Here is a 15,250-nt window from a genome sequence, read left to right as displayed (position 1 = left end):
TCATGCCATCCTCGGTTCAGAAGTGAGGCATCTTCCGTATGATGCATACCAGACTTATCTACAGAGTACTATTAATAAAGACCCCATAGTACATCGGGTAGATCATTATTGAATACACTGTTAAAACAAATTTGTTTTAGCTCCATATAGTAAAACCTCATTACAACAGAGCATGGGGGGGGGGGGGGGGGGGGGGGGGGGAGAATGGTGTTCATTATTGCCGATAGTCTGCTACTTCCTCGTAAGGTATTATCATTGTATGTAGTTGAAACAAAGAAATACAGAAGTTGGCTTATGCACAAAAAGACACATGGTGCTGGAGTAACTCAGCAGGACAGTCAGCATCTCTGGAGAATATGGATAGGTGACGTTGTCCCCGTCTTCAGACTGATTCAGTCTGCTGTTACTCTAGGACGTTGTGTCGTTTCATCTTAAAGCTAGGCGCCGATACCACTGGTCTGCACCAACGAGCCCTTCACAGGTTGATGCTGTTGTTGCGTCTCACATTGTAGCAAGAGGGGTTACCCTCTTCTCACCTGTCCTTTGTCCGCTCCCCCGCCGCCTCCTCCCCCTTTTACCACCGCAATCATCGATATCTTCCCTGGTGGACTATGTCGGTGAATCCAGAGCAGAAGGAGGAGGAGACGATGGAGGGGGAGAGAAGCCAAGTGGATAGAGCGTCGGGAGTACAAGGAGGAGGCGGTGGAGAAGAGAGCGGCAGAGTAGATAAAGCAACGGGAGAAGGTGGAGGAGGAGAAAGGCCAGGTGGCCAAAGCGAGGGCCAACAGAAAGATGAGGTACCTGGTCAGAGGGGAGGGAGCCTGGCGTTAGCTGGTTCGTCCACTAACCAAAATCCGTTATAAAGAGGTCCATTGAAATGAGGGTTTACTGTATTCTAATAATGCAATTAACTGCTTGATGCAACTTGTTATGAACTTATTGGGATATTTTAAAAGGATTTTTCAATGATTGAAATGAAGGTGGAAGATTAAACAAAATTCATTTAACATTTCTAATTTATTAAAAGGAAAAAAATAGTTTTATGTGAAACTTGCTATATTCCACCTTATGATATGTAATTGTTCTTTGTAAAACTTTAGCAATTGTGGTTTCAGGACTTCCTGATGGAGACATTCATCATGTTCAAAGATCTCATTGGAAAGAATGTCTATCTTGCTGACTGGGTTATAATGAACATGATGCAGAATAAGTAAGTATTAACAGAGCTACTGATTTTATTGAGATATGTCTACGTTTGATTGAAAATTGTGCTTTTACTAAAATAGCAAATTAGTTTAACATATCAGAATCTAGTTTGATATATTATTTATAGCAGATCATTTTGGAAATACAAGATTTCAAGCAAAAAAGTCGAGTTTGGTATCCTTTGAGTTTCTGTCTGTAAAGAGAAACAGTTAACAGTCCAGGTTAATGATCTTTCATCAGAATCAGAAAGAGTTAGAAATAAACCATGTTGTAAGTTACAGAGAAAGTGGAGAGGGGAAGAGAGAACAAGAAGAAAAGTCTTGTGATAAATGGAAACCTAGGCACTAATATTAAGTTGTTCAATGACTCTACCTAAAGAAAAAAGAAATCAAAATCAAATTGAAGAACGAGGGAGCGATAGCTGAACTTGATGGAATATATGCATTTTAACATTTGTTTGGGTTTATATTCAAACTAAAATATTGAGGAGGATTTTTCCATGTTAAATGAAGATTTTTTTTAACCACAAGAAGACCTTCCACATAACCAAGAATATTTGAACCTGAACCACTATTCAAGATCACGGCTGACCTTCTCACTCAGTGGAATTACCTGCATTATCATCACATTGCTTGCTCCAGAAATTGATCATATTTCTGTTTTGAATGTAATCAACGACTGAGCCTTCACAGTGAAGATATTCTCATTTCAGTTCTAAATGGAGAGAGAAGCAGTTAATATTTCAGATTCATGACCTTTAATCAGACTAGAAACAGTTAGAAAACAGGTATGTTTTAAGTTGCAGAGAAGCGGGTGGGATAGACAGACCAAAAGGAATCTCCATGATGTGTGTCAAACAAAAGATGATGGAATCGGCTGTGGTGAAAGCAGTCTTAATTGCAGATGAAATGTTTGTAGGACATATAGTTAGAAAGGGATGAATGAACATAAAATACACTGTAGGTAATGGAAATGTAAAATAAAGCATAATTCTGGTAATATCTGGTCAGGCAGTATCCATGGAGACATAGAAGATGGGTGAACATTACAGGTTGATGACCTTTCATCAGAAATGGACATTGTATGAGGCCCAAGGTTTATTAGAGTTGGTATGGTGTGGCAAAACCATTGTAGGCAATTGGAAGCTCAGGATTATGAATGCAAGTTTTCTAAAAAGTGAATACGTTTTTTCGAGTGGAGAAGAGACCACATCGTGAGCAGTGATGTAAGTACACTAAATTGGATGAAGTACAAGTGAATCACTGCTTTGCTTGGAGCATTGGTTAAATCTCTGCATGGTGGGAAAGGAAGAGATAAAAGGCTCTGATGATGCATCTCCTGTGGTTGAATAGGAAGAGTAGTGGGTGCTGGACAAGGCAGATAAGTATACCAAAGAATCGCAGAAGGATTGGCCTCTTTGAAATGCTGAAAGGTAGGAGAAAGAATTGGATGTGGCAGGTGGAAGTCACAGTCGATGAACAGTTAACTGGAGGCGTGGAAAATATGCTAAGAGCAAAAATTGGACTGATGGAATAGGCATAATTGAGAGTCATGTCAACTATCATGGCGGGGAAGCTTTGCATATTGGAAGCATTACTATCATCAGATACAAAAGAACTGGAGGAATTGGGAGGATAGAATGGAGTCATTACAGAAAGCAGTGTAGGAGGAAATAAAGATAAAATGGTTATGTGCATGTCTGTGCATTTGGATATTTCCAGAATTAACGTTTAAATTTCTAGCAGCTGCAATTTCTGCATTTCATTATTCCAGGACTTTATTCTTCACTCCCCTCATTCATCATCTTCTATTTGCATTTCCTCCAGACAATCTTCAAGTAATAAGCCTTCACCAAACTCTCTCAATTTGCAACTCCACCAAATCACAGAAACTTCCTTTGTTCTCACTATCGCTGTACAGTCTCTATAATTTTAAACAATAATGTATGAGCTTTTCTTATTTTTGACAGAGAGCCATCAACCTAAAATAAAGAGTTTGCAGATGCTGGAATCTTGAGCAATAAACAAACTGCTGCAGGAACTCAAGGAGTCAGGTAGCTTCTGTGGAGAAAATGGACAGACAGTATTTCAGATTAGGACTTACAGTATTTAGACTGATGGAGAAGAGATGAGATCGCTGGTAGAAAGAGGTAAAGGGAAGGGCTGTGGCACAAGCAGGCAAGTGATTAGCAGATCCAGGTGAGGGGTTGATTAGCAGATGAGACAGGTGGGGGGAAGAGAGGGGCAGAGATAGTAATCAAGGCTGAAGGTGGAGAAACAAAAAGGATGAAAATGCTGGAATATAATGCCCCTGTCCCACATAGGAAACCTGAACGGAAACCTCTGGTGACCTTGCGCCTCACCCAAGGTTTCCATGAGGTTCCCGGAGGTTTAGGCCACTCTCCCTAATGGTCGAAAGTGGTTTCCGCATGGTCGAGGCTTTTTCTATGTTCCTTCGATTATTTCAACAAAATCAAAACCGGCCTCGACTAAAAATAGGGTGCCGTATGGTCGAAGCCAGTGGAGCGGGGGCGCTATTTACTTACAGGCAATCTCCTTCGCTGACCGGCCATTTTGATTGGCTCATTGGAGTTTTCAGGACCTAGAAGATCTGTCGGAAGGTAAAATGCCCGCTAAACTTTATTAATCTTCTTAAAACTGTCTCTACTCCTTCTCCCCCTCCCTTCTCCCCTCTTCTCTCCCCTTCTCTCTCCCCTTCTCTCTCTCCTTCTCGCCCCTTCTCTCCCGCGCTCTCTAAAGGACTTACCGTACTCTGTGGCAGCCGTTTACCTTCCTCTTCATCGTGCAGACAGCGCTCCTCTGCTGTCCCTGGCCCCCACCTTCGCGATGTGTTTGTGTGTGTGTGTGTGTGTCGTCGGTAGCGAAGATCCTGTAGGATCTTTGGTCGGTAGATGCAGCTCACGCTTCCGCATTCCAGGTGAGTGACCAAAACCTTTGGCGACTCATGGAAACCTTGGGTGGGGCGCAAGGTCACCAGAGGTTTCCGTTCAGGTTTCCTAAGTGGGACAGGGGCATAAGGAAGGAAGTTGAGGAGCGAAAATTGGAAGAGGGGCTGATGCGTAGAAGGGAATGTGGTGTGGGGAGAACCTGTGGCAGGGTGGTCTGGGAGTTGAGCGAATGTAAGAGGTGGAGAAGGGGAAAAGGACTGGGTACTTAGTACGGAGAGAGTAGAAAGAAATGTGTAGGCAGGTGGGGAGAGAGAATGTTGTGTAGACGAGGGGGGGATGGGGGGGGGGAGTAACTAAAATTAGAGAATTAAGTGTTCAGGTTGTATGAGTTGTAGGCCACCCATATGGAAAATGAGGTGCTGTTCTTCTAGTTTGCGTCTGGTCTCACTCCTGTAGTGGAGTGAAGGATAGCGAGGACAGACTGGTAGTATGGGAATAGGAAGGATAATTAAAATGACTAGAAACGGAGATCTCCAGCTGGTGTTGTGTTCAGACTACCAGTGTTTGGTAAAACTAAAATGATTTTCTCTCTCCACTGCTACTTTCGGACTTACTGACTATTCCAGCATTTGCTAATTTTGTTTTGCAGATGTACATCATCTACAGTTTGTTCATGATTCCCAATATTCTGTGTTTTAGACTCGCCTGTCTTTTACAGATTTCACTCGTCACCTTCTCACACCTCCTCCAGATATATCTTCCATTATTCAGTAGCTTGTATTACCGTCGTTTATCAGACACAGCCTCACTTGTGCTGTTCCACCGCATCCCCTGTTATCATTCCTCTCCTCTTTCTCGGTAACTTGAAATTTGTTTACTTTTCAATTTTACCATTTCTGATGTAGGTCATTGAACTGAAATGTTAATCATTTGTCTCTCTGCATAGATTTAACTTGATGTACTGAATATTTATACAATTTTCATACTTTTTTATTTCACATTTCCAGCATCTAAAATGTATTGCATTTGGATTATTATAATGGATACTTCATTGTTTTTTTCTGCGACTTTACTCATGAAATGCATCGAATGATTGCCAATTTAACTACCTTCATAGTAGGTTCATGAATGCTATAAACATCATATCATATTATCTATTAAAACTGTGTGTGTGTGTGTGTGTGTGTATGTGTGTGTGTGTTATTTTGCATGTGAAACGTATCACCTCGAAAACCAGACGCAAAAACGCAGAGATTTTTACCATTTCGGTAGGGATTTAAGTTCAGAAATCCACTCCTTGGTCAATTATTTCCCCAGATTTTGAATAAAATTGATCACAAAACTCAATTTTTTTAATTAAAACGGCGCTCAGCAGCTGCTGACGTCACAATGCCCACATGCCAACCAATCCAGGCCCACCTGCCTCCAGGCGCCGTCCCCCCGCCGCTGTGGATTAAAGCCCCGTGCCCAGCACAATTACGCTCGCGCCATGCTTCCCGCAGCTGGACCCCCACGCCCGCCCGCCTCTCTCTCTCTCTCCACCTCTCCCCCTCCCCCTCCCTCTCCCCCTCCCCCTCCCCTCTCCCCCTCCCTCTTTCCCCCCTCCCTTCTCTCTCTGCCCTCACTCTCTACCCCCCGCCTTCCCTCTCCCCCTCTTCCCTCTCCCCCCTCCCTCTTTCCCCCTCCCTTCTCTCTGCCCTCACTCTCTACCCGCCCCCCCCCCCTCCCTCTCTAGACGCGCCTGCGAGTTGGGGCTCTGCGACAGTAGATAGGGCGATTATGGGGTAAAAGGAGCAAATTAATAATATTAATATATTAACAAGGGGGTAGTTAGCGTGTGTGCCGGGGGGTAGTTAGTGTGTGTGTGGGGGTGGTTAATGTGTGTGACGCCGCATGCCCCCCCCCCTCAGCAGCACGATGGGGGAACAGACTCAACGGGTCTGCACTTGTTCTAGTATCTATTAAAACTCTGTGTGTGTGTGTGTGTGTGTGTGTGTGTGTGGATGTGTGTTACTTTGCATGTGAAACGTATCTCCTCGAAAACCAGACGCAAAAACGCAGAGATTTTTACAATTTCGGTTGGGATTTAACTTATGAGTTCAGAAATCCACTCCTCTCTAGATTTCGTCAATTATTTCCCCAGATTTTGAATAAAATTGTTCACAAAACATCAAAAATGTTAAAAATCATACTGCTGCATGAGCCACAGTGCCACCTCACAGATGTCCAATCACAATGGATCTCATTTACATATACCATCACAATGGGACAGTTGAGGGAGATTGGAACCTTCACGTGGTCCCACTAAAATCAAACTGCTGCATGAGTCACAGCGCCATCTCACAGATATCACAAAGAGACAGGGGTGGGAGATCTCTCCCCTTCCTCCCTCCCTTCCACCCCTGTGCCTTTCCCCCACTCCCCCCTTTTCTCTCTCTCCCCCCCTTCCTCTCTTCCTCCCCTTTCTCTCTCTATCCCCTTCTCTCTCTCCCCCTCCTCTCTCGCCCCCTCCACTCTCTCCCTCTCCTCTCTGTTCCCCTCCACTCTCTCCACCTCTCCCCTCCCCTTCTTCCTCCCTCTCCCCCTCTCCTCTCCCGTCTCCCCCCTCCTCCCCTCTTCTCCCACCTCCCCGCCCTCTCCTCTCCGCTCCCTTTACCCCACCCCTCTCTACCCCCACCCACCCTTCCCCCCTTACCCCATCACCCCCTTCCCCTACTGTCTCCCCCTTCACCCTCCCCGCTCTCCTCCCCTCCCCATCCTCATCCCCCTCTCTCTCCATTCCCCCTCCCCTCTCCTCCCCCTCCCCACTCCCTCCCCATCTCCCCCTCCCCACTCTCTCTCCAACTCCCCCTCCCCCTCCCCACTCTCTCCCCATCTCCCTCTCCCCTCCTCCCCACCCTCCCCCCCTCACCCGTCCATCCTCCACCCCCCTCTCTCTCTGTCTCTTGCCCTTCTGTCTCTGCTCCTCTCTCTCTGTCTCTCCCCATTGTCTCTATGCCCTCACTCTCTACCCCCCCCCCCCCCCCCCCCCTAGACGCGCTTGCGAGTTGGGGGCTATGCGTCAGTGGAAAGGGCGGTTATGGGGTAAAAGGAGCAAATTAATAATATTAATATAATATCAGGGGGGTCATTAGCGTGTGTGCAGGGTGGTAGTTAGTGTGTGTGACGCCACATGCGCCACCCCCCCCGCAACCGCACGTTGGGGAAACAGACCCAACGGGTCTGCACTTGGTCTAGTTAATATTAAATACTAGATTACATGCAAGGGTAGAAATAGGAAAGATATTCCTCTGAGATCCGCTCAAATCCATTAGTGGATGTGCCTATACGTGGGCAACTGTGCTCCTGAATGCTGGACCTCCACAACATCTGGTAAGACTCCTCAAGTCCAATAGAGAATGCAAACTTCCTTCTATCGATTTACCACCTCCCATCCTGGGGAAATCACCTGCTGAATCATGCCAGGTTAACCATATGCAAGTAAACTAAACTGAAATTAGTGGGATCGGTTGATTATAGGGTGAAAGTAAATACAGCTGCTATCAGGGCCGGCGTTAAGCCGATTTGACCGATTGCTCCAAATTGGGCCCCGCGCCTAAGCGGGGCCCCGCACTAATGTTCAGTATTTCGTACGGAAATACGAATTCTCTTTGTTAAATAAAGATTTTTTTAAATTCGCCATCCGGATTTTTTTTAAACGAACATGTATAACAACCGCTGCACGGCCATCATACACAAACGATTTGTTAACTAGTGCTGTTAGCACTTCTTAACGGTAAGTACTTAACACCTTGTTATGCAATGTCATGAATCTGCATCTATCCGCATTCCTCAGTAAATGTTATAGTGTTTTGAACAAGTATTAATGACGCCGTGTTCCTTTGAATAAAATTCACGCGGCGTCATTAATACTTGTTTAAAATACAATTACATTTACTGAGGAATGTAGATCGATGACACGTTGAGAATTTCATTTAACTCACCATCATGAGTGAGGGCCCCGGACCGCGAGAAGGGGCTTCTTCCTGGTGTGCAGGTTAGTCATTCACCTACCGACCCACGTTGTGTCCAAAGATCTTATAGCGGATCTTTGGTTGTGTCTCTCTGTCTTTTGCTCACTCCCTCCCTCTTTCTCTCGCGCTCTCTCTCCCGCTCCCCATATTGTCTCTCTCTAGCTCTCCCACTCCCTCTCTATCACCCTGTCCCCTCAGCATTCCCGGAATCGTTGACGTTTTGCAGTAGACAAAAATGCTGGAGAAACCCTGCGGGTGAAGCATTCGCCTGGCCCGCTGAGTTCCTCCAGCACTCTGTGTTTTTTTGTTTGGCTCTGAAGTTGAAGGTGGCTCAGCGGGACGGGCAACGGCTCTGGGGAGAGGGTTGTGTTTCTGGTCGAGACCCTTCTTCAGACAATCACAAGTACTCTCATCGACGCGAGTTCAGTGCGGTCTGAAGAAGGGTCTTCTCTCCAGAGTCGCTGCGCTGCCTGTCCTGCTGAGTTACTCCAGCTTTATGTCTATCTTCAATTTCAGAGAATTACAATTTCTCACGGGGGGCTTATAACGTCTCTAAACCCCTCTGGGACCCTCTGAACACGTCTAAACCCCCTCTAGCCCCCCCCCCCCCCTATTTCCCTCTATTCCCCTCTAAACAATTGTAAACACATCTGAAGCCCTCTAAACAGCTCTAAACCGTTTAAACCCCTCTAAACTAGGAGGCTGCAAGGTGACTTGGATAGGCTGGGTGAGTGGGCAAATGCATGGGAGATGCAGTATAATGTGGATAAATGTGAGGTTATCCACTTTGGTGGCAAAAACAGGAAAGTAGACTATTATCTGAATTGTGGCCGATTAGGAATAGGGGAGATGCAACGAGATGCAACGAAAAATGCTCACGGCAGACCAAACGTGTTAAACAGAAATTGGTCAGATATTGAGCTTTACACAGTGAGAAATCATGTGAAATAATCACTGAATTTAATTTTAAATGAATGTACCTGCATGTTATACTGTTTAGTTTGGAGATACCACCAGATAGTCTGGTTGATACAACCAGATCAGTTTGGAGATACAACCAGATTAGTTTGGAGATACAACCAGATTAGTTTGGAGATACAACCAGATAGTCCACTGAGTTCGCACCGACCAGCGATTTTTGTTACAGATTTGACAAATTTATTTGGCGGCCAATCAAACGCTGTCTCTAGGGGGGTTGCATCCAATCACCAACCAGCTTGCCTTAAAATTCCCGAAACTACACGAAATATAAACATACATAAATTTTTACTTTTCTAGAGTAGGGGCCCCGCCATCAGTTTTCTAATTGGGCCCCGCAATTCCTAGCACCGGCCCTGGCTGCTATTTATGTTAAGTTCTTTTCAGTGTTCAATTTTTTCTCTTCTATTTATTAATATTTAAACATCAAGTCCTGATGAGCGATTGTGAAGTTTGCACATCAAAAACATTCACAAATTTTCAATTTAAACAGCAGATATTGCAGAATGAGCTGTCAACACTATTCTTGTCACTGTAGTCAGTCACATGTTGGGAGAGGCCCAGTACTGCAGCTCATTGATGGCCGGGAGCCAGAATCCCACAGGAAGACTGCACCCTGGAGCACACCATAATGAACTGCACGATCCAAGGCACAGCTCACTGGTGAATTTAGGTTGAGAAAGATCTTTCACAGTGTAATTTACCACTTTCCCTGGAATGAATCTAGATTTTACTGCTATTGCTGTTAATGTGGCTACACTTTTGCATATTGAATTCATAAAAGATAAAATATTAATTGAAGTAGTTCTCTGCCCTGGATTATGCTGAGTGGCCTCCGTGCCCTATTTGCTACTTGGATATTAAATTATCCAGAAAATATCTGACGTGTATGCATTGATACAAACTTCCTGAAAGAAAATAGCCTGGGCAAATTCAGCCACGACTTTTAGTTAAATGTCTCGTGCACAAAAACTTCAGAGAATTCCGTTGACAGACTGTAAAACCATGTCCAGCCATTTTTCAAAAGTGTCGTGTTTTTCCAGTGTTTCTGTATGCCTCTGACTATTAGTATTCTCCTGTGGTAAATCTCCAGTGCTGGAAGAAGCTTCCAAACGATTTCTCTCATTTGCCTCTCAAATATCAAATCAATCATCTAGTTAAATTGTATTTATGTAAAATACTTGGAATTGGAACTCTAAAAAAAATAGAGCAGTTATAATGTTCCATTTATGAAGCAACGTTAACAAAGCAAAACATTTCAAGACATTGTCATAAAGATGGGCAAAATAAAATAATGCTGACTCAGTGAAGTCAGTGGTGATCACAGCAAAGAGGTAAGCAGTTCCTTAAAAAGGAAAGAAAGTTAAAAAGGAAAAAAAGGAGGAGTGGGATCCTTTTAGGCTGGAAACCCCTTAATTGCCCATTTCCCACAAGACATAGCAGCAAATGTTCTTGCCAGATAACATCTTTCAAAAGTAGAAAAAACAGAAAATAGCAAAAAAGATTATTACGGGGGGAGAAAGAGGCAAAAAAAGAGGAGACTGAATTTGAAATTGCAATAAACGTTAACAAGTAAGAGGTCACTTTTGTCAATTCACCGTGTAATATCGCAGAAAAATCTCTGGTATTTGTATGTGTGCATGAAAGCTTAGAAAAAGGTAAGCGAGTAGTTTTACAGAAGTGTAGCTAACTAAAATGAATGGGCTCCCAAACTGTCATGTTTAGGAAATGATAATTTATGTGAGGATTATGTAAAAGATAGAAAGTAATAGGTTTCAATATTTTGCAAGGAAATGCTACATGCAGGGGAATTTCAGTTTCACTAAAATGTTAGTTAATAGATATAAGAGATATTCGCTGTTGCTAAAGTTCCCAGATTATATATTTTTTTCCTTAGGCTTATTCTACTGATGCTAGTTTATTTTATTATTATTTACTTTTTGAAACATAGGTGTTACAGGCAAGGCCACAATTGCCCTCAAAATGGTATAGTACAGTCCTTCTAGTGGTGTTCAGCAGCCTTTGCTGTTTGGCAGATAAAGCATATTTTTAATATGAAATAAGAATACTTAATTATAATAAAATAATAGACATGTTAAAGTATATCTTTTGTATATCTACAAAACACTTGATGTGGCAGTGTGGTATTTATCCAGTTGCATCTGACAATTAGTTCATGAATGGGGAATACATATTACTGATTAACATTTCAGTCTTCACAGTAAGCTATTATTTTATTGATTGTAGTATTAGCATTAAATCAGCTAGAATCAGTCATGCCATACAGAAATAGGCCCTTCAGCCCAACTCATCCATGCTGATTCCCAATCTAAGCTAGTCCCATTTGCCCGGATCTGGCCCATTTCTCTATGAATCTTTCCTATCCACGTACCTGCCCAAGTGCCTTTTAAATGCTATTATAGTATCTCACTCAACTACCTTCTCTGGGAGCTCTTTCCATATACCCACTGCCCTCTGAGTGAAACAGTTGTCCCTCAGGTTTGTATTAAATTTTGTCCCCCTCATCTTAAACCTGTATCCTCTTGTCTTTGATTCCCTTTCCTGAGGTAATAGACTCTGGATTCACCCTATTCTCATGATTTTCTAGACCTTTATCAGATCACCTCTCCGACTACTGCGCTCCAAGGAATAAAGTCCTGACCTGCCCAACCACTGCCCATACTCATCCCCTCAAGTCCTGGCAATATTGTCATGAATCTTCTCTACACTCTTTCCAGCTTAATGGCATACTTTATAGCAGGGTGACCAAACCGGAGCACTGTACTCCAAGTGTGGCCTCACCAACATCTTCTACAACTGCAACGTAACATCCCAACTTCTATACTCAGTATCCTGACTCATGGCCAACATGCCAAAATCCTTCTTGACCACCCTATGCACCTGTGACACTGCTTTGAGGGAATTATTTATCTGTGCTCCTAGATCCCTCTACAACGCTCACCAGGCCCTGCCATACACTGTTGTCTTGCCCTGGGTTTCCTTTCTCAAAAAGCAACACCTTGCATTTACGTACATTAAACTCCATTCGCCATTCTCCAGCACACGACCATCTGATCAGGAACTTGCTGCAATTTTTGACAAATATATATTGCTAAATGTACTGTTTTGTAGAGTCATGAAAATGATACTGTGTTGTAATTGGTGAATGGCAAGTTGAGGTGGCAAGGTCAACGTGATATTGTCATAAGATGGTTGCCTTTTGAAAACACAAAGTTGAATTCCTTGGTGAAGAACCTGGACATGTAGATTTTGAGTGAATCAGGTCTTTGAAAGGAATTAATATGTTGGTTTTACATCAAATATTGAACTAACTGGCATTTTTAATGCACGTTACAGTTTAATGTACCCCTGTTCTGTTTTTGATCTTGCATATCACAAGCCTTTCTCTGTCTAACATCACATCTGTCATGTTGTTCCCAAGAGCTGCATCTGTGAATTAATTTTTAACACAACAGCTGCTCTGTTCATAAGCTTTGCACACATGAAACCCATTCCAAAAGATTGCTGCATATTTGTTTCATCAGATTTGCTAGTCCATCACAAAAGAACCCTTTTAGCTGATGTCAAGAGGTTTCCTTGATATTGTGCATAATGGGCTCAATTCTGGTGTTGAACAATATTGCTAAATTTTGAAATATGTACTCTATGCTCTAAAAATAAGACAGAAGCTAAAACACTTAAATTTATACCATGCTCTAATTTATCTTAACTTTGTCTAAAGATATGTCATGTTAGAGTTCAGTCACTATTATAGATGAAGAACATTTTTCTATTGTTTATCCTGTTAGCAGCCATGAGGCAGTATCCGTATTTAGTAGAAATAGTGTATGTTTTTCACTTAAAAACTCAGCTTTATGAAGTAAATGTTTAAAAATAACATATTAACATATTAAAAGCATGACTAACTGTCAAACTCAATGGCCTAAATCTGTTCTTGCGCACTTCCTCCTCTTTAAGCAGTCAGGCAAAACAGTTTTGGTCACCGAAGGAAGCTGTGGAAAACAGAGTTTTAACTCAGGTTGTAACCATTGTAACTTAACTGACAATGCTATGAGGCTATTGCAGGATCATGTTCTGATGCCATAAAATAAATTATTTCCTAATTCTGGAAGGTGAAGTACATCACATTTAAAAGACATCAGTCACATAAATCAAGACCTCAGCAATAGTACTTTGTTGCAATAGACCTATGAAAGGATATTTTGGAAGTTATTGGAATATATCAATCTCAAGCGAATGTGGTGTGAAAGAAAGGAGATCTAATTTGGCTCCACTGAGCAACGATTTGTATCCATCAAGAGTTTTCATTATGGCTTGTTGATTGATTTGTTATATTTTGTCTTTAGACTATCAGTATTCTATTTTTTTTAAATGCCTTGGGGAGAAAAGTTAGAGAACCTTGTATCAGCTGTTGTTTAGAAAAGTAAGAAATAACTTTATTGCAGCAGTTAAGGCCCTGGAGGTTCTGGAAAGGGTTGATGCAGAGAAGATCTTTCTTTTGTGGGAGAAGCACTGTTTACTAAGGATCACTGTTTGAAAAGAAAGGTCTGCCTATATATGATAGGGATGTGCCAATTGAGAGTCTTTGGAGCCCTTTTTCTCAAAAAGTGGTTGAAACAGGCTTTCAATATTTTTAAAATAGACATAGACAGACCTTCTTAAGAATGTTGATAGTAAATTCATGGGCTAAGTGGCAATATGGAAAAGTTACTGTCAAATTAGTCTTTATATATTTTTGAATGGCAAAATATTGCAAAGTTTGGCAATCATTTAAATTCCTAATTTGAAAGTTCGGAAGTAAAATTAAGGTTTACCAGTAATAATTAGTAAACCTAACTAATCTCTGAAATGGTCAAGCAAGCTACTTGGTCCAAAGAGAAATTAAGAACGGGAACAATTGCTGGCATAACTACCAACAGCTACAACCTACTTTAAAAAAATAATTATTACCATTGTTGTAGTCTCCACTAGACTGAGGAAAATAATCAAGATGCTGTCTGTGAATTGTTTTGTTGCTTTATCTGTTGCTGCCTGCACTCTTTTCCCTGCACCATCAACCCTTTGCTGTTTAATCTCTCTTATCTTCCTTCCCGTCTCAAATATTTTCTTTGTTTTGGTCACAGACCTCTCCCTTCATTCTATCCTCAGCGACCCTCCAATGTTCTCTGCATCTTAAAGTGGAAGCTAAAGCTGTAGAACTGCTCAGTAGATCAGGAGCTTTCTGCAGGAAATGGAGAATAATATTAACACATTGTGCCAATGACATACAGTGCCCTCCATAATGTTTGGGACAAAGACCTATCATTTATTTATTTGCCTCTGTACTCCACAATTTGAGATTTGTAATAGAAAAAATCACATGTGGTTAAAGTGCACATTGTCAGATTTTATTAAAGAGCATTTTCATACATTTTAGTTTCACCATGTAGAAATTACAGCTGTGTTTATACATAGTCTCCCTCATTTCAGGGCATCTTAATCTTTGGGACACATGGCTTCACAGGCCTTTGTAATTGCTCAGGTGTGTTTAAATGCCTCCTTAACGCAGGTATAAGAGAGCTCTCAGCACCTAGTCTTTACGCCAGTCTTTCCATCACATTTGGAAACTTTTATTGCTGTTTATCACCATGAGGAACAAAGTTGTGCCAATGATAGTCAAATAAGCCATTATGAGACTGAGAAACAAGAATAAAACTGTTAGAGACATCAGCCAAACATTAGGCTTACCAAAATCAACTGTTTGGAACATCATTAGGAAGAAAGAGAGCACTGGTGAGCTTACTAATCGCAAAGGGGCTGGCAGGCCAAGGAAGACCCCCACAGCTGATGACAGAAGAATTCTCTCTATAATAAAGAAAAATCCCCAAACACCTGTGCGACAGATCAGAAACACTCTTCAGGAGTCAGGTGTGGATTTGTCCATGACCATTGTCCTCAGATGACTTCACGAACAGAAATGCAGAGGCTACACTGCAAGATGCAAGCCACTGGGTAGCTGCAAAAATAGGATGGCCAGGTTACAGTTTGCCAATAAGTACTTAAAAGAGCAACCACAGTCCTGGAAAAAAAGGTCTTGTGGACAGATGAGACGAAGATTAAGGGCAAGGCTGCTTTATCAAAGCGA

General features: G+C 42.3%; 1 protein-coding gene across 1 annotated transcript in view; it reads left to right on the top strand.

The window, feature by feature from the left end:
* The window catches only part of LOC116981051 (dedicator of cytokinesis protein 1), a 413,994-nt gene that overhangs the window by 223,434 nt on the left and 175,310 nt on the right, over positions 1-15,250 (top strand). The window contains exon 29 of the mRNA XM_033033698.1: positions 1,116-1,210. Coding sequence (XP_032889589.1) covers positions 1,116-1,210 — 95 coding nt within the window. The remainder of the gene's footprint in view (positions 1-1,115; positions 1,211-15,250) is intronic.

This window comes from Amblyraja radiata, chromosome 15 (assembly GCF_010909765.2).
Source record: "Amblyraja radiata isolate CabotCenter1 chromosome 15, sAmbRad1.1.pri, whole genome shotgun sequence".
NCBI lineage: Eukaryota > Metazoa > Chordata > Chondrichthyes > Rajiformes > Rajidae > Amblyraja > Amblyraja radiata.
This window is presented reverse-complemented; position numbering and strand designations above follow the sequence as displayed.